This window comes from Aphelocoma coerulescens, unplaced genomic scaffold (genome assembly GCF_041296385.1).
Source record: "Aphelocoma coerulescens isolate FSJ_1873_10779 unplaced genomic scaffold, UR_Acoe_1.0 HiC_scaffold_118, whole genome shotgun sequence".
In the NCBI taxonomy this organism is placed as follows: Eukaryota; Metazoa; Chordata; class Aves; order Passeriformes; family Corvidae; genus Aphelocoma; species Aphelocoma coerulescens.
The window spans coordinates 204,455-228,117 of record NW_027183476.1 but is presented as its reverse complement, the minus strand read 5'-3'; the positions used below and the strand labels follow the sequence as shown (position 1 = coordinate 228,117).

The following is a 23,663-nucleotide window of genomic DNA, read 5'->3' as shown; positions in this document are numbered from 1 at the left end:
TGTCCAGTTGGGTGAAGTTGTGTCCATCATGGATGGTCTTTAGTTGGGTGGGGGAGTTGTGTCCATCGTGAGTGTCCAGTTGGGTGGAGCAGTTGTGTCCATCATGGTGACCCTCGGTTGGGTGGAGAAGTTGTGTCCATCATGGAGGGTCTTTAGTTGGGTGGAGGACTTGTGTCCATCATGGAGGATCTCTAGTTGGGTGAAGCAGTTGTGTCCATCATGGTAACCCTCAGTTGAGTGAAGAAGTTGCGTCCATCGTGGATGGTCTCTAGTTGGGTGAAGCAGTTGTGTCCATCACGGAGGATCTTTAGTTGGGTGAAGCAGTTGTGTCCATCATGGTGACCCTCGGTTGGGTGGAGGAGTTGTGTCCATCATGGATGGTCTTTAGTTGGGTGGAGGACTTGTGTCCATCATGGAGGATCTCTAGTTGGGTGAAGCAGTTGTGTCCATCATGGTAACCCTTGGTTGAGTGGAGGAGTTGTGTCCATCATGGAGGATCTTTAGTTGGGTGGAGCAGCTGTGTCCATCACGATGACCCTCGGTTGAGTGGAGGACTTGTGTCCATCATGGATGGTCTCTAGTTGGGTGAAGCAGTTGTGTCCATCATGGAGGATCTTTAGTTGGGTGAAGCATTTGTGTCCATCATGGAGGATCTTTAGTTGGGTGAAGCAGTTGTGTCCACCACGATGACCCTCGGTTGAGTGGAGGACTTGTGTCCATCATGGAGGATCTTTAGTTGGGTGAAGCAGTTGTGTCCATCATGGTGATCCTCGGTTGGGTGGAGCAGTTGTGTCCATCTTGGTGACCCTCAGTTGAGTGGAGGACTTGTGTCCATCATGGAGGATCTCTAGTTGGGTGAAGCAGTTGTGTCCACCACACCGACCCTCGGTTGGGTGGCCGAGCCCCGCTCACCACCACGACCCTCCCGGTGGGGTGAAACCGACGCCGGCGACCTCACCCCCTTCCCCATCGCCGCCCCGGTGCCCCCGCTTCCGTCGGCGCCCGACGTTCTCCGTCCAATCCCACCTTCTAACGGCCGCCTTCTCCTCCTCTCCTCTCCAGGTGGACTCGTCGGCCACCCGACGCCGGCGCCCTCCACGGCCTGAAGCTGTGCCGGCACCCGCGGCATGGGAACGCCGAGCGGCCCCGCCCCGGCGCCGCGCCTGCCCTGAGAGCCCCCCCAGCCCCGCGCCGCGCCCGCCGCGCCCTCCTCGCCCCTTCGCCGCGCGCCCGGCCCCGGGCCACCATGCTCGGACAATGATGATGGCCCGCAAGCAAGATGGCCGCACGCCCACCTACAACGTCAGCGTGGTGGGACTGTCCGGCACCGAGAAGGAGAAGGGCCAGTGCGGCATCGGCAAATCCTGCCTGTGCAACCGCTTCGTGCGGCCCAGCGCCGACGACTTCCACTTGGACCACACGTCCGTCCTCAGCACCAGTGACTTTGGGGGCAGGGTGGTCAACAATGACCACTTCCTCTACTGGGGGGAGGTGGCGCGGCCCTTGGAGGAGTGCGTGGAGTGCAAGATCCACGTGGTGGAGCAGACGGAGTTCATCGACGACCAGACCTTCCAGCCCCACCGCAGCACGGCCTTGCAGCCCTACATCAAGAGGGCGGCGGCCACCAAGCTGGCGTCGGCCGAGAAGCTCATGTACTTCTGCACCGACCAGCTGGGCTTGGAGCAGGACTTCGAGCAGAAGCAGATGCCGGACGGGAAGCTGCCGGTGGACGGCTTCTTGTTGTGCGTGGACGTCAGCCGCGGCATGAACCGCAACTTCGACGAGCAGCTCAAGTTCGTGTCCAACCTCTACAACCAGTTGGCCAAGACCAAGAAGCCCATCGTGGTGGTGCTGACCAAGTGCGACGAGGGCGTGGAGCGCTACATCCGCGACGCCCACGCCTTCGCCCTCAGCAAGAAGAACCTGCAGGTGGTGGAGACGTCGGCGCGCTCCAACGTCAACGTGGACCTGGCCTTCAGCACCTTGGTGCAGCTGGTGGACAAGAGCCGGGGCAAGGCCAAGATCATCCCCTACTTCGAGGCGCTCAAGCAGCAGAGCCAGCAGATCGCCGCCGCCAAGGACAAGTACGAGTGGCTCGTTAGCCGCATCGTCAAGAGCCACAACGAGGCGTGGCCCAACATCAGCCGCAAGATGCAGCCGGCGCCCGAGTACCAGGACTACGTCTACTTGGAGGGCACGCAGAAGGCCAAGAAGCTCTTCCTGCAGCACGTGCAGCGCCTCAAGCAGGAGCACATCGAGCGCCGGCGGAAGATGTACCTGGCCCTGCTGCCCCAGGCCCTGGACGCTCTGGTGCCCGACCTGGACGAGATCGACCACTTGAGCCGCGCCAAGGCCGAGAAGCTCCTGGAGGCCAAGCCCGACTTCCTCAAGTGGTTCGTGGTGCTGGAGGAGACGCCGTGGGACGCCACGAGCCACGTGGACAACGTGGACAACGAGCGCATCCCCTTCGACCTGCTGGAGACGCCGGCGGCCGAGCAGCTCTACGAGGCCCACCTGGAGAAGCTGCGCAACGAGCGCAAGCGGGCGGAGATGAGGAGGGCGTTCCGCGAGAACCTGGAGACGTCGCCCTTCGTCACGCCCGGCAAGCCCTGGGAAGAGGCGCGGAGCTTCATCATGAACGAGGACTTCTACCTGTGGCTGGAGGAGTCCGTCTACATGGACATCTACGGCAAGCACCAGAAGCAGCTCATCGACAAGGCCAAGGAGGACTTCCAGGAGCTGCTGCTGGAGTACTCGGAGCTCTTCTACGAGCTGGAGCTGGACGCCAAGCCCAGCAAGGAGAAGATGGGCGTCATCCAGGAGGTGCTGGGCGAGGAGCAGCGCTTCAAGGCGCTGCAGAAGCTGCAGGCCGAGCGCGACGCCCTCATCCTGAAGCACATCCACTTCGTCTACCACCCCACCAAGGAGACGTGTCCCAGCTGCGCCGCCTGCGTGGACGCCCGCGTGGAGCAGCTGCTGGGCTCGCGCTTCATCCGGCCGGCCGAGCGGCACCAGAAGAACCCTCTGCTGGATTCCAACATCGACCGCATCAACCTGGTCATCCTGGGCAAGGACGGGCTGGCCCGCGAGCTGGCCAACGAGATCCGGGCGCTGTGCACCAACGACGACAAGTACGTCATCGAGGGCAAGATGTACGAGCTGTCGCTGCGGCCCATCGAGGGCAACGTGCGGCTGCCGGTCAACGCCTTCCAGACGCCCACCTTCCAGCCCCACGGCTGCCTGTGCCTCTACAACTCCAAGGAGTCCTTGTCCTACGTGGTGGAGAGCATCGAGAAGAGCCGCGAGTCCACCATCGGCCGCCGCGACAACCACCTGGCGCAGCTGCCGCTGACCCTCATCCTGGTCAACAAGCGCGGCGACGCCAGCGGCGAGACCTTGCAGAGCCTCATCCAGCAGGGCCAGCAGATCGCCAGCAAGCTGCAGTGCGTCTTCCTGGACCCGGCCTCGGCCGGCATCGGCTACGGCCGCAACATCAACGAGAAGCAGATCAGCCAGGTCCTCAAGGGGCTGCTGGACTCCAAGCGCAACCTCAACCTGGTCAGCTCCACGTCGGGCCTGAAGGACGCGGCGGACGCCGACCTGCGCATCGTCATGTGCCTGATGTGCGGCGACCCGGTGAGCGCCGACGACGTGCTGCTGCCCATCCTGCAGGCGCAGACGTGTCGGCCGGCGGCGGGCGGCGCGGGCGCGGTGCTGCTGGAGCTGAGCGTGGGGCCGCAGCGGCGGCGCGTGGAGCTGTCGCTGCTGTCCTACCACGCGTCCTTCGGGCTGCGCAAGAGCCGCCTGGTGCACGGCTACATCGTCTTCTACGCGGCCAAGCGCAAGGCGTCGCTGGCCACCCTCAGGGCCTTCCTGGGCGACGTGCAGGACATCGTGCCCGTGCAGCTGGTGGCCTTGGCCGACGGCTCGGCCGACCTGCTGGACAACGACGTGAGCCGCGAGCAGCTGGGCGAGGGCGAGGAGATCGCGCAGGAGATCGAGGGCCGCTTCGCCGCCCTGCCCTGCGGGCAGCCCCAGCCCAAGCTGGACGTCTTCCAGCCCTTCTTCAAGGACGCGCTGGACAAGAAGAACATCATCGAGGCCACCCACATGTACGACAACGCCGCCGAGGCCTGCAGCACCGGCGAGGACGTCTTCAACTCGCCGCGCGCCGGCTCGCCGCTCTGCAACTCCAACCTGCCCGACTCCGAGGAGGACGCCGAGCCGCTGCCCGGCTACAGCCCCTTCCGCGAGGAGCCGGCCGTGCCCGCGCTGCCCAAGGACCACTCCAAGCTGTCCATGGAGCTGGAGGGCAACGACGGCCTGTCCTTCATCTCGGTCATGAGCAGCTTCGAGAGCAAGCTCAACAACAAGGTCCCGCCGCCGGTCAAGCCGAAGCCGCCGGTGCACTTCGACATCAAGGGCGACCTGGCCTACCTGGAGCAAGGAGGCCACCGCGACGGCCAGCGGCGCTCGGTGTCGTCGGCGTGGCTGCCGCCCGACTGCTTCGACCCGTCCGACTACGCCGAGCCCATGGACGCGGTGGTGAAGCCGCGCGCCGAGGAGGAGAACATCTACTCGGTGCCGCACGACAGCACCCAGGGCAAGATCATCACCATCCGCAACATCAACAAGGCGCAGTCCAACGGCAGCGGCAACGGCTCGGACAGCGAGATGGACACCAGCTCCTTGGAGCGCGGCCGCAAGGTGCCGGCCGTCACCAAGCCGGTGCTGTACCGGGCGCGGTGCGCGCGGCTCGGCCGCTTCGCCAGCTACCGGCCCGGCCTGAGCGTGGGCAGCGACGACGAGTTGGGGCCCGGCCGGAAGAAGGACGAGGAGCCGGGCTCGCAGGGCGGCTACAAGGGGGACAACGCGGTCATCGCCTACGAGACGGCCGACGGAGAGGACCCCCGCAGGAGGAACATCCTCAGGAGCCTCAGGAGGACCACCAAGGTGGGGTGGGGGAGGGGGGGGTTGGAGGTGGTCACTCTGGGCTGGTGGTCGAGCACGGGGAGGGGTAGGAGTGAGGGGTCATCCCGGTGGTCAGTGCTTGGCCAGGTCCTGGTCAGTGGCTTTGTTGAGGATCCCAGGAGGAGGAACATCCTGAGGAGGATGACCAAGGTGGGATGAAGGTTGGAGTGGTCACTCTGGGCTGGTGGTCGAGCACAGGGAGGGGTGGGAGTGAGGGGTCATCCCGGTGGTCAGTGGCCAAAGTCTTGGTCAATGTCTTTGTTGAGGATCCCAGGAGGAGGAACATCCTGAGGAGGATGACCAAGGTGGGATGAAGGTTGGAGTGGTCACTCTGGGCTGGTGGTCAAGCTCAGGGAGGGGTGGGAGTGAGGGCTCATCCCGGTGGTCAGTGCTTGGCCAGGTCCTGGTCAGTGGCTTTGTTGAGGATCCCAGGAGGAGGAACATCCTGAGGAGGATGACCAAGGTGGGATGAAGGTTGGGGGGCTTGGAGGGGTCACTCTGGGCTGGTGGTCGAGCACGGGGAGGGGTGGGAGTGAGGGGTCATCCTGGTGGTCATCCTGGTGGTCAGTGCTTGGCCAGGTCCTGGTCAGTGGAGGATCCCGGGAGGAGGATGACCAAGGTGGGATGAAGGTTGGAGGGGTCACTCTGGGCTGGTGGTCGAGCACGGGGAGGGGTGGGAGTGAGGGCTCATCCCGGTGGTCAGTGGCCAAAGTCTTGGTCAATGTCTTTGTTGAGGATCCCAGGAGGAGGAACATCCTGAGGAGGATGACCAAGGTGGGATGAAGGTTGGAGTGGTCACTCTGGGCTGGTGGTCAAGCACGGGGAGGGGTGGGAGTGAGGGCTCATCCTGGTGGTCAGTGCTTGGCCAGGTCCTGGTCAGTTGAGGATCAATCCCAGGAGGAGGAACATCCTGAGGAGGATGACCAAGGTGGGATGAAGGTTGGGGGGCTTGGAGGGGTCACTCTGGGCTGGTGGTCGAGCACGGGGAGGGGTGGGAGTGAGGGGTCATCCTGGTGGTCATCCTGGTGGTCAGTGCTTGGCCAGGTCCTGGTCAGTGGAGGATCCCAGGAGGAGGATGACCAAGGTGGGATGAAGGTTGGAGTGGTCACTCTGGGCTGGTGGTCAAGCTCAGAGGTGGGAGTGAGGGCTCATCCCGGTGGCCATTGCAGTGGTCATCCCAGTGGCCATTGCAGTGGCCATCGCAGTGGTCATCCCAGTGGCCATCGCAGTGGTCATCCCGGTGGTCATCCCGGTGGTCATTCCAGTGACCATCGCAGTGGCCATCCCAGTGGTCATTGCAGTGACCATTGCAGTGACCATCGCAGTGACCATCACAGTGGCCATCCCAGTGGCCATCCCAGTGGCCATCGCAGTGGCCATCCCGGTGGTCATTCCAGTGGCCATCGCAGTGGTCATTGCAGTGGCCATCATGGTGGCCATCCTGGTGGTCATTGCAGTGGCCATCGCAGTGGCCATCGCAGTGGCCATCCCGGTGGTCATTCCAGTGGCCATCGCAGTGGTCATCCCGGTGGTCATTGCAGTGGCCATCACGGTGGTCATCCCGGTGGTCATTGCAGTGGCCATCCCAGTGGTCATTCCAGTGGCCATCGCAGTGGCCATCGCAGTGGCCATCCCGGTGGTCATTCCAGTGGCCATCGCAGTGGTCATCCCGGTGGTCATTGCAGTGGCCATCACGGTGGTCATCCCGGTGGTCATTGCAGTGGCCATCCCAGTGGTCATTCCAGTGGCCATCGCAGTGGTCATTGCAGTGACCATTGCAGTGACCATCACAGTGGCCATCGCAGTGGCCATCGCAGTGGCCATCGCAGTGGCCATCCCGGTGGTCATTCCAGTGGCCATCGCAGTGGTCATCGCAGTGGCCATCGCGGTGGTCATCCCGGTGGTCATTGCAGTGACCATTGCAGTGGCCATCGCAGTGACCATCGCAGTGGCCATCCCAGTGGCCATCCCAGTGGCCATCGCAGTGGCCATCGCAGTGGCCATCGCAGTGGTCATCCCGGTGGTCATTCCAGTGACCATTGCAGTGGTCATCCCAGTGGTCATTGCAGTGACCATCACAGTGGCCATCGCAGTGGCCATCCCAGTGGCCATCCCAGTGGCCATCGCAGTGGTCATTGCAGTGGCCATCACGGTGGTCATCCCGGTGGCCATTGCAGTGGCCATCGCAGTGGCCATCGCAGTGGCCATCCCGGTGGTCATCCCCGTGGCCATCGCAGTGGCCATCCCAGTGGTCAGTGCTTGGCCAGGTCCTGGTCAGTGCCTTTAGTCAGGATCTGGAATTTTTGGGCTCAGAACTGGAATTTTTGGGCTCAGAACTGGAAGTTTTGGATTTAGACCCGGAATTTTGGGGTTCAGAACCGGAATTTTCAGGCTCAGAACTGGAATTTCTGGTTTAGAACTGGAATTTTGGGCTCAAACCTGCAAGTTTTGGGTTCAGAACTGGAATTTCTGGATTTAGACCTGGAATTTCGGGGTTCAGAACTGGAATTCTTGGATGTAGAACCGGAATTTCTGGTTTAGGACTGGAATTTTGGGCTCAAAACTGAAAGTTTTGGGTTCAGAACTGGAATTCTTGGATTTAGACCCAGAATTTTCGGGTTCAGAACTGGAATTTTCAGGCTCAGAACCGGAATTCTTGGATGTAGAACCAGAATTTTGGGGTTCAGAATTGGAATTCTTGGATTGAAAACCAGAATTTTCAGGTTCAGAACCGGAATTTTTGGATTTAGACCCGGAATTTTGGGATTCAGAACTGGAATTCTTGGATTTAGACCTGGAATTTTCAGGTTTGGAACCGGAATTTTCAGGTTCAGAACCAGAATTTTTGGATTTAGACCCGGAATTTTCCGGTTCAGACCCGGAATTTTTGGATTTAGACCCAGAATTTTCAGGTTCAGAACCAGAATTTTCCGGTTCAGCACCGGAATTTCCGCCTTCGGCCGCAGAATTTTGGTTTCAACCCCACGATTTTCCCCTCCCGAGCTCCAACCTCGCCCCTCAAATCCGGAATTTTCGGTTTAGAACCGGAATTTTTGGCTCGAAACTGAAACTTTTGGGTTCAGAACTGGAATCCTTGAGTTCAGAACCGGAATTTTCAGGTTCAGAACTGGAATTCTTGGATTTAGATCCGGAATTTTCAGGTTCAGACCCGGAATTTTCAGGCTCAGGACCAGAATTTTCCGGTTCAGAACCAGAATTTTCAGGTTCAGAACTGGAATTCTTGGATTTAGACCCGGAATTTTCAGGTTCAGACCCGGAATTTTCAGGCTCAGGACCAGAATTTTCCGGTTCAGAACCGGAATTTTCAGGTTCAGAACTGGAATTCTTGGATTTAGACCCAGAATTTTCAGGTTCAGACCCGGAATTTTCAGGTTCAGAACCAGAATTTTGAGGTTCAGAACTGGAATTCTTGGATTTAGACCCGAAATTTTCAGGTTCAGACCCGGAATTTTTGGATTTAGACCCGGACTTTTTAGGTTCAGAACCAGAATTTTCCGGTTCAGCACCGGAATTTTCAGGTTCAGAACCGGAATTTTCCGGTTCAGCACCGGAATTTCCGCCTTCGGCCGCAGAATTTTGGTTTCAACCCCACGATTTTCCCCTCCCGAGCTCCAACCTCGCCCCTCAAATCCGGAATTTTCAGTTCAGAACTGGAATTTTGGGCTCAAAACTGAAACTTTTGAGTTCAGAACTGGAATTCTTGGATTTAGACCCGGAATTTTCAGGCTCAGAACCGGAATTTTTAGGCTCAGAACCGGAATTCTTGGATGTAGAACCGGAATTTTGGGGTTCAGAATTGGAATTCTTGGATTTAGACCCAGAATTTTCAGGTTCAGAACCGGAATTTTTGGATTTAGAACCGGAATTTTGGGGTTCAGAACTGGAATTCTTGGATTTGGACCTGGAATTTTCAGGTTTGGAACCGGAATTTTCAGGTTCAGAAGTGGAATTTCCAGTTTAGAACTGGAATTTTGGGCTCAAAACTGAAACTTTTGGGTTCAGAACTGGAATTTTTGGATTTAGACCCGGAATTTTCAGGTTTGGAACCGGAATTTTGAGGTTCAGAACCGGAATTTTTGGATTTAGACCTGGAATTTTCAGGCTCAGAACCAGAATTTTGAGGTTCAGAACTGGAATTCTTGGATTTAGACCTGGAATTTTCAGGTTCAGAACCGGAATTTTTGGATTTAGACCCGGAATTTTCAGGTTCAGAACCGGAATTTTCCGGTTCAGACCCGGAATTTTTGGGTTCAGAACCGGAATTTTTGGATTTAGACCCGGACTTTTTAGGTTCAGAACCAGAATTTTCCGGTTCAGCACCGGAATTTTCAGGTTCAGAACCAGAATTTTCCGGTTCAGCACCGGAATTTCCGCCTTCGGCCGCAGAATTTCCGCCTCAACCCCACGATTTTCCCCTCCCGAGCTCCAACCTCGCCCCTTCAAATCCGGAATTTTCAGTTCAGAACTGGAATTTTGGGCTCAAAACCGAAACTTTTGGGTTCAGAACTGGAATTTTTTGGACTGAGACCTGGAATTTCGGGGTTCAGAACTGGAATTCTTGGGTTCAGAACTGGAATTTTCAGGCTCAGAACCGGAATTCTTGGATGTAGAACCGGAATTTTGGGGTTCAGAATTGGAATTCTTGGATTGAAAACCAGAATTTTCAGGTTCAGAACCGGAATTTTTGGATTTAGAACCGGAATTTTCAGGTTCAGACCCGGAATTCTTGGATTTGGACCTGGAATTTTCAGGTTTGGAACCGGAATTTTCAGGTTCAGAAGTGGAATTTCCAGTTTAGAACTGGAATTTTGGGCTCAAAACTGAAACTTTTGGGTTCAGAACTGGAATTTTTGGATTTAGACCCGGAATTTTCAGGTTTGGAACCAGAATTTTGAGGTTCAGAACTGGAATTCTTGGATTTAGACCCGGAATTTTCAGGTTTGGAACCGGAATTTTCAGGTTCAGAACTGGAATTCTTGGATTTAGACCCGGAATTTTCAGGTTCAGAACCAGAATTTTTGGATTTAGACCCGGAATTTTCAGGTTCAGAACCGGAATTTTTGGATTTAGACCCGGAATTTTCAGGTTCAGACCCGGAATTTTCAGGTTCAGAACCAGAATTTTCCGGTTCAGCACCGGAATTTCCGCCTTCGGCCGCAGAATTTCCGCCTCGACCCCGCGATTTTCCCCTCCCGAGCTCCAACCTCGCCCCTTCAAATCCGGAATTTTCCGCCCCGGCGCCGCCGTTTCCTCCTCGCTCCCCGCCTGTAACTCCCCGAATCGGACGGATTTTCCGGGATTTTCCGGGATTTTCCGGGATTTTCCGGGATTTTCCCGTTTTTCCCGCAGAAACCAAAGGCCAAGGCGCGGCCGTCGCTGTCCAAGCCGCCGTGGGAGAGCAGCTATTTCGGGGTGCCCCTGGCCAGCGTGGTCACCCCGGAGCGGCCGATCCCGGTGTTCATCGAGCGCTGCATCCAGTACATCGAGGCCACCGGTCAGTCCGGGAGTTCCTGGGGGTTTTGGGGGGAATTTGGGGATTTTTGGGGATTTTTGGGGATTTTTGGGGGATTTTTTTGGGATTTTTGGGGGGTTTTTAAGGGGTTTTTTGGGATTTTTTGGGGTTTTTGGGGATTTTTTGGGGGTTTTTTAAGGGGGGTTTAGGGGTTTTTTTAGGGTTTTTGGAGGGGATTTAGGAGTTGGGGCGGGGAATTTTTAGGCATTTTGGGTGGGGAATTCCGGGGATTTTTGGGGGATTTTTAGGAGTTTTTTGGGATTTCTTGGGGGTGTTTTAGGGGGGTTTAGGGGTTTTTTAGGGTTTTTGGGAGGGTTTTAGGGGGTTGGGGGGGGTTAGGGATTATGGCGGTGGGGAATTCTGGGAATATTTCGGGAATTTTGGGGGTTTTTGGGGATTTTTGGGGGGTTTTTAAGGGTTTTTTGGGGATTTTTTGGGGTTTTTTTAGGGTTTTTGGGGGGGTTTTAGGGGTTTGGGGGGGGGTTAGGGATTATGGGGGTGGGGAATTCTGGGAATATTTCGGGATTTTTAGGGTTTTTTTGGGATTTTTTGGGGTTTTTTAGGGTTTTTGGGGGGATTTTAGGGGTTTGGGGAGGGAGGTTTTTAGGGATTTGGGGATGGGGAATTCCAGGAAATTTTTGGGGATTTTTAGGGGTTTTTTGGGATTTTTTCGGGATTTTTTTTGGGATTTTTTGGGGGGGTTTTAAGGGGATTTTTGGGTTTTTTTTAGGGTTTTTGGGGGGATTTTAGGGGTTTGGGGGGGGGGGGGGTTAGGGATTATGGGGGTGGGGAATTCCGGGAATTTTTTGGGGATTTTTAGGGGTTTTTTGGGATTTTTTGGGGTTTTTTTTAGGGTATTTTGGGGTGGTTTTGGGGTTTTTTTTAGGGGGGTTTAAGGGTTTTTTTGGGATTTTTGGGGTTTTTTTTAGGGTTTTTGGGAGGGTTTTAGGGGTTTGGGGAGGGGGGTTTTTAGGGATTTGGGGGTGGGGAATTCCAGGAAATTTTGGGGGATTTTTAGGTTTTTTTTGGGATTTTTTGGGGTTTTTTTGGGATTTTCGGGGGCATTTTTTTAGGGCTCCGTGGGGATTTTATAGGGATTTTGGGGATGGGGAATTCCAGGAATTTTTTAGGGATTTTTCCGTTTTTTTTCAGGATTTTTCGGGGGTTTTTTAAGGCGATTTCGGGGTGGTTTTTGGGTTTTTTTTTTTAGATTTTCAGGGTTATTTTTACAAATTTGGGACCATTTCCTCCCAGATTTTTGCTTACTCCCCTTTCCCTTGGCTACAAATCCCTGAAATTCCCCAAATCCCTCATCCCCCCCTGGAACTTTTCCCTAAAAAAACCCCGGAAAGAATCCTCAATGCCGCCAAAACTTCCCCGTTTTTTCCACCATCACCACCCAAAAATCCCCAAAAAAACCCCAAAAAAACCCCCAAAACCCCCAAACAGGAGAGGAACCCCGGGAAAATGCGGGAATGAGGAGAAAAGAAGGAAAAATCCGGGGTTTTCCCCCTTTTTCCACAGGACTGAGCACGGAGGGGATTTATCGCGTCAGCGGCAACAAGTCGGAGATGGAGAGCCTGCAGCGCCAGTTCGACCAGGGTAACCCCAAATCCCCCCAAATCCCACCCCAAATCCCACCCCAAATCCCAGGAAAAACCCCACCCCCACCCCAAACCCCCCCCTCCAGCCAAAATTCCCTTTGGAAGGGCGAAATTCCCAATTTTTGCCCCAATTCCTGGTGGTTTTTGGGTCATTTCATCCATTCCTGACCCCAATTTCTTGGAGGTTCCTCCAGGACAGATTTTATGGGATTTCCCTTGGGAAAAGCTTCACCCTCATCCCAAATTCCTCCTTTTTTGGGGGATTTTGGGGCTGGAATTCCTTCTGGACCCACAAAATTCCCAATTTTTGCCCCAATTCCCGGCGATTTTGAGTCATTTCATCCATTCCTGACCCCAATTTCTTGGAGGTTCCTCCAGGACAGATTTTATGGGATTTCCCTTTGGAAAAGCTTCACCCTCATCCCAAATTCCTCCTTTTTTGGGGGATTTTGGGGCTGGAATTCCCTCTGGACCCACAAAATTCCCATTTTTTGCCCCAGTTCCAGGCGATTTTGGGTCATTTCATCCATTCCCGACCCCAATTTCTTGGAGGTTCCTCCAGGACAGATTTTATGGGATTTCCCTTGGGAAAAGCTTCACCCTCATCCCAAATTCCTCCTTTTTTGGGGGATTTTGGGGCTGGAATTCCCTTTGAAACAGCGAAATTCCCAAATTTTTACCCCAATTCCCGGCATTTTTCCCCCCCATTCCCTGGTGATGCCGGGGTTGGATTTGGGATCTCCTTGGCGCCAATCCCACGGGAATTCCATGGATTTTATGGACTTTTCCTTGGCATCTTCGGAGTTTTGGGGCTGGAATTCAGGATTTTGGGGCTGGAATTCCCTTCTTTTTCTCCCCACATTTTTCAGGGAATTTCCCCCAATCCCCTCCCCCCATTCCCTGGCGATCCCGGGGATGGATTTGGGATCTCCTCGGCACCGATCCCACGGGAATTCCATGGATTTTATGGATTTTTCCTTGGCATCTTCGGGAATTTGGGGCTGGAATTCCCTCTGGACCCACAAAACTCCCAATTTTTCACCCCAATTCCTGATACTTTTTTCGGGAATTTTTCCCCCCCCCATTCCCTGGCGATGCCGGGGTTGGATTTGGGATCTCCTCGGCGCCGATCCCACGGGAATTCCATGGATTTTATGGATTTTATGGATTTTTCCTTGGCATCTTTGGGATTTTGGGGCTGGAATTCCCTCTGGACCCACAAAACTCCCAATTTTTGCCCCAATTCCCGGCGTTTTTTGGGGCATTTTTCCCCCCCATTCCCTGGTGATCCCGGGGTTGGATTTGGGATCTCCTCAGCGCCGATCCCACGGGAATTCCATGGATTTTATGGATTTTTCCCTGGCATCTTCGGAATTTTGGGGCTGGAATTCAGGAATTTTGGGGCTGGAATTCCCTCTGGACCCACAAAACTCCCAATTTTTGCCCCAATTCCCAGCGTTTTTTGGGGCATTTTGCCCCTCATTCCCTGGTGATCCCGGGGTTGGATTTGGGATCTCCTCGGCACCGATCCCACGGGAATTCCATGGATTTTATGGATTTTTCCTTGGCATCTTCGGGAATTTGGGGCTGGAATTCCCTCTGGACCCACAAAACTCCCAATTTTTCACCCCAATTCCTGATACTTTTTTCGGGAATTTTCCCCCCCCCATTCCCTGGCGATCCCGGGGTTGGATTTGGGATCTCCTCGGCGCCGATCCCACGGGAATTCCATGGGGTTTTTTTTCCGGCAGATCACGGGCTGGACCTGGCCGAGAAGGATTTCACCGTCAACACCGTGGCGGGCGCCATGAAAAGTTTCTTCTCGGAGCTGCCGGAGCCGCTGGTGCCCTACGCGATGCAGGTGGAGCTGGTGGAGGCCCACAGTGAGTTCCCGCCAATTCCCGGGCCCCGTTCCCACGGAATTCCGCCCAGCTGCTCGTTAATTGGGGTTTAATTGGTGGTCGATTGATGGGTGATTGATGGGTGATTGATGGGTGATTGATTCCGGCCCGGCTCGCTCGTTCCCGCCCTTCCCAAACCATTCCCGGTGACATCGAAGCCCCAAAATCCATCCTGGACTCCTCTGGAATTCCTCATTAATTCCTCATTAATTTCTCATTAATTCTTCCCAAATTCTTCATGGGTTCCTCGTTAATTGATGGTTCGTTGATGGTTCATTGATGGTTGATTGATCCCATTCCTCCCTTCCCAAACCATTCCCGGGGTTGTTTTGGGGACATCGAAGCCCCAAAATCCATCCTGGATTCCTCTAGATTTCCTCATTAATTCCTCATCAATTCTTCCCAAATTTTTCATGGGTTCCTCATTAATTCCTCATTAATTGATGGTTGATTGATGGTTGATTGATGGTTCATTGATGGTTCATTGATGGTTGATTGATGGTTGATTGGTGGTTCATTGATGGTTGATTGATGGTTGATTGATGGTTGATTGATGGTTCATTGATGGTTGATTGATGGTTCATTGATGGTTCATTGATGGTTGATTGGTGGTTCATTGATGGTTCATTGATGGTTCATTGATGGTTGATTGGTGGTTCGTTGATGGTTCGTTGATGGTTGATTGGTGGTTCATTGATGGTTCGTTGATGGTTGATTGATGGTTCATTGGTGGTTGATTGATGGTTCATTGATGGTTGATTGGTGGTTCATTGATGGTTGATTGATGGTTCTTTGACGGTTCATTGATGGTTCGTTGGTGGTTCATTGATGGGTGATTGATGGGTGATTGATTCCGGCCCGGCTCGCTCGTTCCCGCCCTTCCCAAACCATTCCCGGTGACATCGAAGCCCCAAAATCCATCCTGGACTCCTCTGGAATTCCTCATTAATTCCTCATTAATTCTTCCCAAATTCTGCATGGGTTCCTTGTTAATTGCTTGTTGATTGATGGTTGATTGGTGGTTGATTGATGGTTCATTGGTGGCTCATTGATGGTTCATTGATGGTTCATTGATGGTTGATTGATGGTTCATTGATGGTTGATTGGTGGTTGATTGATGGTTGATTGGTGGGTCATTGATGGTTCATTGGTGGTTCATTGATGGGTGATTGGTGGTTGATTGATGGTTGATTGGTGGGTCATTGATGGTTCATTGGTGGTTGATTGATGGTTGATTGATGGTTCTTTGATGGTTCATTGATGGTTCGTTGGTGGTTCATTGATGGGTGATTGATTCCGGCCCGGCTCGCTCGTTCCCGCCCTTCCCAAACCATTCCCGGTGACATCGAAGCCCCAAAATCCATCCTGGACTCCTCTGGAATTCCTCATTAATTCCTTATTAATTTCTCATTAATTCTTCCGAAATTCTTCCCAAATTCTTCATGGGTTCCTCGTTAATTCCTCATTAATTGATGGTTCATTGATGGTTGATTGATGGTTCATTGGTGGTTGATTGATGGTTCATTGATGGTTCATTGGCGGTTGATTGATGGTTCATTGGTGGTTGATTGATGGTTCATTGATGGGTGATTGATGGTTAAGTGGTGGTTCATTGATGGTTGATTGATGGTTGATTGATGGTTCTTTGATGGTTCATTGATGGTTCATTGATGGTTCATTGATGGTTCATTGGCGGTTGATTGATGCTTCATTGGTGGTTCATTGATGGTTCATTGATGGTTCATTGGTGGTTCATTGATGGTTCATTGATGGTTCATTAATGGTTGATTGATGGTTGATTGATGGTTGATTGGTGGGTCATTGATGGTTCATTGGTGGTTCATTGATGGTTCATTGATGGTTCATTGATGGTTCATTGATCCCGGCCCAGCTCGCTCGTTCCCGCCATTCCCAAACCATTCCCGGGGTTGTTTTGGGGACATCAAGGTCACAGATTCCATCCTGGATTCCTCTGGAATTCCTCTGGAATTCCTCATTAATTCTTCCCAAATTCTTCATGGGTTCCTCGTTAATTGCTCGTTGATTGATGGTTGATTGATGGTTGATTGATGGTTCATTGATGGTTGATTGATGTTTGATTGATGGTTCATTGGTGGTTCATTGGTGGTTCATTGATGGTTCATTGGTGATTTATTGTTGGTTGATTGATGGTTGATTGATCCCGGCCCGGCTCGCTCGTTCCCGCCCTTCCCAAACCATTCCCGGGGTTGTTTTGAGGACACTGAGGCCCCAAAATCCCTCCTGGATTCCTCTGGAATTCCTCATTAATTCCTCATTCATTCTTCCCAAATTCGTCATGGGTTCCTCGTTAATTGCTCATTAATTGATGATTCATTGATGGTTGATTGATCCCAGCCCAGCTCGTTCATTCCCGACCTTCCCAAACCATCCCCAGCGACACCGAGGCCCCAAAATCCATCCTGGACTCCTCTGGAATTCCTCATTAATTTCTCATTAATTCTTCCCAAATTCTTCCTGGGTTCCTCGTTAATTCCTCATTAATTGCTGATTAATTGATCCCAGCCCGGCTCGTTCGTTCCTTCCCTTCCCAAACAATTCCCGGCAACTCCGAGGCCCCAAAATCCATCCTGGATTCCTCATTAACTTCTCATGAATCCTCATTAATTTCTCATTAATTACTCATAAATTCCTCCTGAAATCCTCACTAATTCCTCTTTAATTCCTCTTTAATTCCTCATGAATTCTCATTAATTTCTCATTAATTTCTCATTAATTGCTCATTAATTTCTCATTAATTGCTCATTAATTTCTCTTTCATTTCTCATTAATTTCTCTTAATTCTTCATTTTCTCATTAATTCCTCATTAATTCCTGCTAATTTCCTCCTGAACCCCTCATTATCCCTCCCTAACTCTTCATTAATTCCCACCCCAGGGGAGAAGAAAATTCCCATTTTCACCATTCCGAGCCCAAAATTCCCGGTTTTCCAGAAATCCAAAATTCCCATTTTCCGAGCCCAAAATTCCCAGTTTTCCAAACTCAAAAATTCCCATTTTTTTGAGCCCAAAATTCCCGTTTTTCCCAGAAATCCAAAATTCCCATTTTCCACCATTCCGAGCCCAAAATTCCCAATTCCCAAAAATGCAAAATTCCCATTTTTTGAGCCCAAAATTCCCGGTTTTCCAGAATTCCAAAATTCCCATTTTCCGAGCCCAAAATTCCTGGTTTTCCAGAATTCCAAAATTCCCATTTTTTGAGCCCAAAAATTCCCGTTTTCCCCAGAAATCAAAAATTCCCTTTTTTACCATTCCGAGCCCAAAATTCCCAATTCCCAAAAATCCAAAATTCCCATTTTCCGAGCCCAAAATTCCTGGTTTCCCAGAAATTAAAAATTCCCATTTTTACCATTCCGAGCCCAAAATTCCCAATTCCCAAAAATTCAAAATTCCCATTTTCCGAGCCCAAAATTCCCGTTTTTCCCAGAAATCAAAAATTCCCTTTTTTACCATTCCGAGCCCAAAATTCCCATGTTTTGAGCCCAAAATTCCCGTTTTTCCCAGAAATCCAAAATTCCCATTTTCCACCATTCCTAGCCCAAAATTCCCAATTCCCAAAAATGCAAAATTCCCATTTTTTGAGCCCAAAATTCCCGTTTTTCCCAGAAATCAACGACCGGGAGCAGAAGCTCCTCGCGCTTCGGGACGTGCTGAGGAAATTCCCGCGGGAGAACTACGAGGTCTTCAAATACGTCATCGGCCACCTCAACAGGTGGGAATTTGGGCAATTTTGGGCAAATTTGGGCAATTTTGGGGATTTTTTGGGATGAAGGTTTCAAGGGATTTTTTGGGGGATTTTTTTAAAGGGGTTTCGGGGGGGTTTTTGTGGATTTTGGGGGATTTTGGGGGGCTTTTTAAGGGTTTTTTTGAGAATTTTTGGGGATTTTTTGGGGAATTTTTGGGGATATTTTTGAGAATTTTTGGGGGAATTTTTGGGGAATTTTTGGGGTTTTTTTTTGGGGAATTTTTGGGGGGAATTTTTGGGAAATTTTTGGGGTATTTTGGGGAATTTTTGGGGATATTGTTGAGAATTTTGGGGGGAATTTTTGGGGAATTTTTGGGGTATTTTTTTGGGAATTTTTGGGGGGAATTTTTGGAGATTTTTTTGGGAAATTTGGGGGCAAATTTTTGGGTGTTTTTTGGGGAATTTTGGGGAGTTTTTTGGGATGAAGGTTTCAAGGGATTTTTTTGGGGATTTTTTAAAGAGGTTTCGGGGGGGTTTTTGTGCATTTGGGGGGGTTTTGGGGGGAATTTTTGGGTATTTTTTGCGTATTTTTGGGGGATTTTTGGGAATTTTTTGGCGGGATTTTTTGAGATTTTTTGGGAAATTTTGCGGGGTTTTTTGGGGAATTTTTGGGGATATTTTTGAGAATTTTTGGGGATTTTTTGGGGAATTTTTGGGGATTTTTTTGGGGAATTATAGCAAATTTTGGGGGGCAAATTTTTGGGTGTTTTTTGGGGAATTTTGGGGGATTTTTTGGGATGAAGTTTTCAAGGGATTTTTTGGGGGATTTTTTAAAGGGGTTTCGGGGGGGTTTTTGTGGATTTTGGGGGTTTTTTGGGGATTTTGGGGGGGATTTTTTTGCATTTTTTAAAGAGGTTTTGGGGGGTTTTTTGTGGATTTTGGGGGGGTTTGGGGGTTTTTTGGGGGGGTTTCTGGGGAATTTCTGGGGATTTTTTGGGGGAATTTTTGCAAATATTTGGGGGGAATTTTTGGGGTTTTTTTGGGAATTTTTTGGTGGGATTTTTTGAGATTTTTTGGGAAATTTTGGGGGGTTTTTTGGGGAATTTTTGGGGATATTTTTGGGATGAAGTTTTCAAGGAATTTTTTTTGGAATTTTTTAAAGAGGTTTTTGGGGGGTTTTGGGAATTTTTTGGTGGATTTTGGGGAATTTTTGGGGGTTATTTTAGGGAATTTTGGGAATTTTTGGGGAATTTTTTGGGAATTTTTGGGGAATTTTTTGGTGAATTTTTGGGGGATTTTTTTGGGAATTCTTAGGAAATTTGGGGGCAATTTTTGCACGTTTTTGGGTGTTTTTTGAAGATTTTTTGGGCGTGTTCTTGAGGAATTTTAAGAGAAATTTCAGGGATTTTTTTTGGAGAATTTTGGGGAATTTTCTGCGGATTTTGAGGAATTTTTTGAGATTTTTTTGAGATTCTTGGGAGATTTTTTGCGAATTTTGGGGAACTTTTTGGGAAATTTTGGGGCAATTTTTGCAAATTTTTAGGCATTTTTTGGCTGGTTTTGGTGAATTTTGGGGTTTTTTTCTGGAGAATTTTGAGGAATTTTTTGGCGGGTTTTTTTTTGAGGATTTTGGGGAATTTTTTGCAGATTTTGGAGGAATTTTTTGGCGGGTCTTTTTGGGGTTTTTGGGAGATTTTTTGCGGATTTTGGGGATTTTTTTGGGGTGAATTTTGGGAGAATTTTCAGGGATTTTTTCAGAGAATTTTGGGGGATTTTTTGAGGATTTCAGGATTTTTTCAGGGAATTTGGGGAGAATTTTGAGGACTTTTTTGCAGATTTTGGGGAAATTTTGAGGAATTTTTGGCTAATTTTTTTGAGGATTTGGGGGGGAATTTTTGGGAATTTTTGGGGGAATTGTTGGGAAATTTTGTGGCAATTTTTTGACATTTTTTGGCCATTTTATTGCGAATTTTGGGGATTTTTTTGGCGAATTTTGGGAGAATTTTCAGGGATTTTTTCAAAGAATTTTGGGCAACTTTTGAGGAATTTTTCTTGGATTTTTTGAGGATTTTAGGGGATTTTCTGCAGATTTTTGAGAATTTTGGGGAATTTTTGCGCTTTTTTTTTTGAGGATTTTGGGGAAATTTTTGGGAAATTTTTTAGGTGGTATTGGGAAATTTTGGGGCATTTTTTTTGCATTTTTTGGGCAAATTTTAGTCTTTTTTTGGGAATTTTGGGGATTTTTTGGGGAGAATTTTCAAGGATTTTTTTTGAAGAATTCTGGGTGACTTTGGGATTTTTTTTGCAGATTTTGGGGGATTTTTTGATGATTTTGGGGAATTTTGGGAGAATTTTCAGGGATGTTTTTGGAGAATTTTGGGCGGATTTTGGGGAATTTTTTGCGGATTTTGGGGGAATTTCGGGGAATTTTTTGCGGCTTTTTTTCGAGACTTTTGGGGAATTTTTGGAGGATTTTGGGGACTTTCTTGCAGGTTTTGGGGAATTTTGGGAGAATTTTGAGGAACTTTTTGCGGGGTTTTTTTTAGATTTTTGGGAGTTTTTTTGCTGATTTTGGTGCATTTTTTGGGGAATTTTGGGCAACTTGGGGGTATTTTTAAGGGAATTTGGGGGGGAAATTTTTGGGAATTTTGAATGATTTTTTGGGAATTTTGTGGAATTTTTGGGGCAGTTTTGGAGGAATTTTTGGCCGATTATTAGGAAACTTGTTGGCCGTTTTTGCAAGTGTTTGGGGCAGTTTTTTGCCAATTTTGGGGCAATTTGGGGGATTTTTTGGCAATTTGGGGGGAGTTTTTGACAATTTCTGTGACTTTGGGGGATTTAGGGGATTTTTGGGGGGAATTTGGACAATTTCTGGAAATTTTTGGGACTGTTTCTTGGCAATTTTTGGGCAAAATTTTTTAATTTTGGGAAAATTTTGGGGGATTTCTCTGAAGTTTTGGGGGGAATTTGTGGAGAATTCTGGAGAATTTCGAGGAACTTTTGGGCAATTTTTTGGGCAATAATTGGGCGATTTTTTTGGAATTAAGGGGGAAGTTTTGGAATTTTTGAGAATTTTTGGGTAATTTTGGGGAATTTTTTGGCAAGATTTTGGAAATTTTGGGGCAATTTTTGGTGAAAACTTGGGAAAATACGGAGTTTTAGGGGGAATTTTTGGGGAAATGTTGGGAAAATTTGGGGTTTTGGGGGGATTTTTGGGGCAATTTTGGGGGGAAATTTTTGGGACAATTTTGGAGAAAATTCGGGAAAATTTGGAGATTTTGGGGGGAATTTTTGGGGCAAATTTTGAGAAAAATTTGGGAAAATTTGGAGTTTTAGGGGGGATTTTTGGGGAAATTTTGGGAAAATTTGGGGATTTGAGGAGAATTTTGGGGCAGTTTGGGGGGAACTTTTGGGGCAGTTTTTGGGGAAAATCTGGGAAATTTGAGGAGTTTTGGGGGGAGTTTGGGAAAAATTCGGGGATTTTTGGAATTTTTGGGGCAATTTAGGGGGAAATTTTCAGGGCAATTTTTGACAATTTTAGGGCATTTTGGGGGGATTTTTTGGTGAATTCTTTTGCATCACTTTGGGGTTTTTGGGGTTTTTTTGGGGGGTTTTTTGGGGTTTTTTGGGGAGTTTTTGGGGGGTTTTTTGGGGAGTTTTTTGGGGGTTTTTTGGGGAGTTTTTTGGGGGTTTTTGGGGGGATTTCTGGGCTTTGCTGAGCACCCCGTGGTCACTCTGGCCTCGCCCAGCGCAGGGTGAGCCAGCAGCACCGCGGGAACCTGATGGGCAGCGACAGCCTGGCCCGGGGCAATTTTTGGGGCAGTTTTTGGGGAAATTTTCGGAAAATTTGGGAAAATTTGGCGTTTTGGGGGAGATTTTGGGGGGAATTTGGGAAAATTTGGGGGTTTGGGGGGGAATTTTTGGGGCAATTTTGGGCAAACTTTTGACGATTCTAGGCCATTCTGGGGGGATTTTTTGGTGAATTTTTTTGCATCACTTTGGGGTTTTGGGGGTTTTTTTGGGGGGGTTTTTTGGGGAGTTTTGGGGGGTTTTTTGGGGAGTTTTTGGGGGTTTTTTGGGGGATTTCTGGGCTTTGCTGAGCACCCCGTGGTCACTCTGGCCTCGCCCAGCGCAGGGTGAGCCAGCAGCACCGCGGGAACCTGATGGGCAGCGACAGCCTGGCCCGGGGCAATTTTTGGGGCAGTTTTTGGGGAAATTTTCGGAAAATTTGGGAAAATTTGGAGTTTTGGGGTGGATTTTTGGGGCATTTTGGGGGGGAATTTTTGGGGTAATTTCTGAGGAAAAATTTGGGAAAATTTGGGTGTTTTGGGGGGGATTTTTGGGGCAATTTTGGGGGGAATTTGGGGGTTTGAGGAGAATTTTTGGGGCAGTTTGGGGGGGGATTTTTGGGGAAAATTTTGGGAAAATTTGGAGTTTTCGGGGGGGATTTTTGGGGCAATTTTGAGGGGAATTTGGGAAAAATTTGGGTGTTTGAGGAGAAGTTTTGGGGCAGTTTCAGGGGGATTTTTGGGGCAATTTTTGAGAAAAAATTGGGAAAATTTGGAGTTTTGGGGGGGATTTTTGGGGCAAATTTTGAGGGGAATTTGGGAAAATTTGGGGATTTCGGGGGAAATTTTTGGGGCAGTTTGGGGGGGAATTTTTGGGGTAATTTCTGAGGAAAATTTGGGAAAATTTGGAGTTTTGGGGGAATTTTTGGGGCAATTTTTGGGGGGAATTTGGGAAAAATTCAGGGGTTTTTGGGAATTTTTGGGGCCATTTAGGGGGAAATTTTGGAGTTTTGGCGGGGATTTTTGGGAAATATTTGGAAAAATTTGGAGGTTTGGGGGAGAAATTTTGGGGCAATTTTGGGCAATACTTTGGGCAAACTTTTGACAATTCTAGGCGATTTTGGGGGGATTTTTTCGTCATTTTTTTTGTATAATTTTGGGGCAGTTTGAGGGTTTTTTGGGGGTTTTTTGGGGGATTTCTGGGCTTCGCTGAGCACCCCGTGGTCACTCTGGCCTCGCCCAGCGCAGGGTGAGCCAGCAGCACCGCGGGAACCTGATGGGCAGCGACAGCCTGGCCCGGGGCAATTTTTGGGGCAGTTTTTGGGGAAAATTTGGGAAAATTTGGAGTTTTGGGGGGGATTTTGGGGTAAATTTTGGGGGGAATTTGGGGGTTTGGGGGGGAATTTTTGGGGCAATTTTGGGCAAACTTTTGACAATTCTAGGCCATTCTGGGGGGATTTTTTGGTGAATTTTTTTGCATAACTTTGGGGTTTTTTTGGGGGGTTTTTGGGGGTTTTTTGGGAATTTCCGGGCTTCGCTGACCACCGATTGGTCACTCTGGCCTCGCCCACCGCAGGGTGAGCCAGCAGCACCGCGGGAACCTGATGGGCAGCGACAGCCTGGCCCGGGGCAATTTTTGGGGCAGTTTTTGGGGGGGAATTTGGGCAATTTCGGGAATTTCTGGGCTTCGCTGACCACCCCGTGGTCACTCTGCCCTCGCCCACCGCAGGGTGAGCCAGCAGCACCGCGTCAACCTGATGACCAGCGAGAACCTGTCCATCTGCTTCTGGCCCACGCTGATGCGGCCGGACTTCAGCACGATGGACGCGCTGACGGCCACCAGGACCTACCAGACAATCATCGAACTCTTCATCCACCAGTGCCCCTTCTTCTTCCCGGTCCGGCCACCTCCGGACACGCCCGGCTCGCCCGGCCCGGCTCCGGCCGCCGCGCCCTTCCCGCTGCCGCCGGTGCCGCCGTCCCCTCCCCGGACGCCGTCGCCGCCGCCGGAGCCGCTGGAGCCCTGAGAGGGGAGGGGAGGGGATTGGGGGGGGGGAGCGACCGCCGCGGCGTCCGGCCGGAATTCGGCCCCCCGGAGCGCCGGGGGAGGGGTGGACGCGAGGGGGGGTTCGGACGTTGCCGG

The 23,663-nt window shown here is 50.5% G+C and overlaps 1 protein-coding gene across 1 annotated transcript; it reads left to right on the top strand.

The window, feature by feature from the left end:
• Positions 1-1,182: 1,182 nt before the first annotated feature.
• ARHGAP35 (Rho GTPase activating protein 35) lies at positions 1,183-23,547 on the top strand. Its single transcript, XM_068998466.1, has 6 exons — positions 1,183-4,953; positions 10,342-10,486; positions 12,029-12,106; positions 13,860-13,991; positions 17,654-17,759; positions 23,250-23,547. Exons 1-6 carry the CDS (start codon positions 1,258-1,260, stop codon positions 23,545-23,547), a joined length of 4,455 nt encoding a protein of 1,484 aa, XP_068854567.1. The 5' UTR covers positions 1,183-1,257.
• Positions 23,548-23,663: the final 116 nt, after the last annotated feature.

What these genes read in the sequence shown, in the direction of transcription:
- ARHGAP35 (XM_068998466.1), top strand. Translation starts at nt 1,258, where the DNA reads ATGATGATGGCCCGCAAGCAAGATGGCCGCACGCCCACCTACAACGTC. An exon ending in GCCTCAGGAGGACCACCAAG is followed by an intron (nt 4,954 to 10,341) that starts GTGGGGTGGGGG and finishes TTTTTCCCGCAG; the next exon opens with AAACCAAAGGCCAAGGCGCG. An exon ending in GTCATCGGCCACCTCAACAG is followed by an intron (nt 17,760 to 23,249) that starts GTGGGAATTTGG and finishes CGCCCACCGCAG; the next exon opens with GGTGAGCCAGCAGCACCGCG.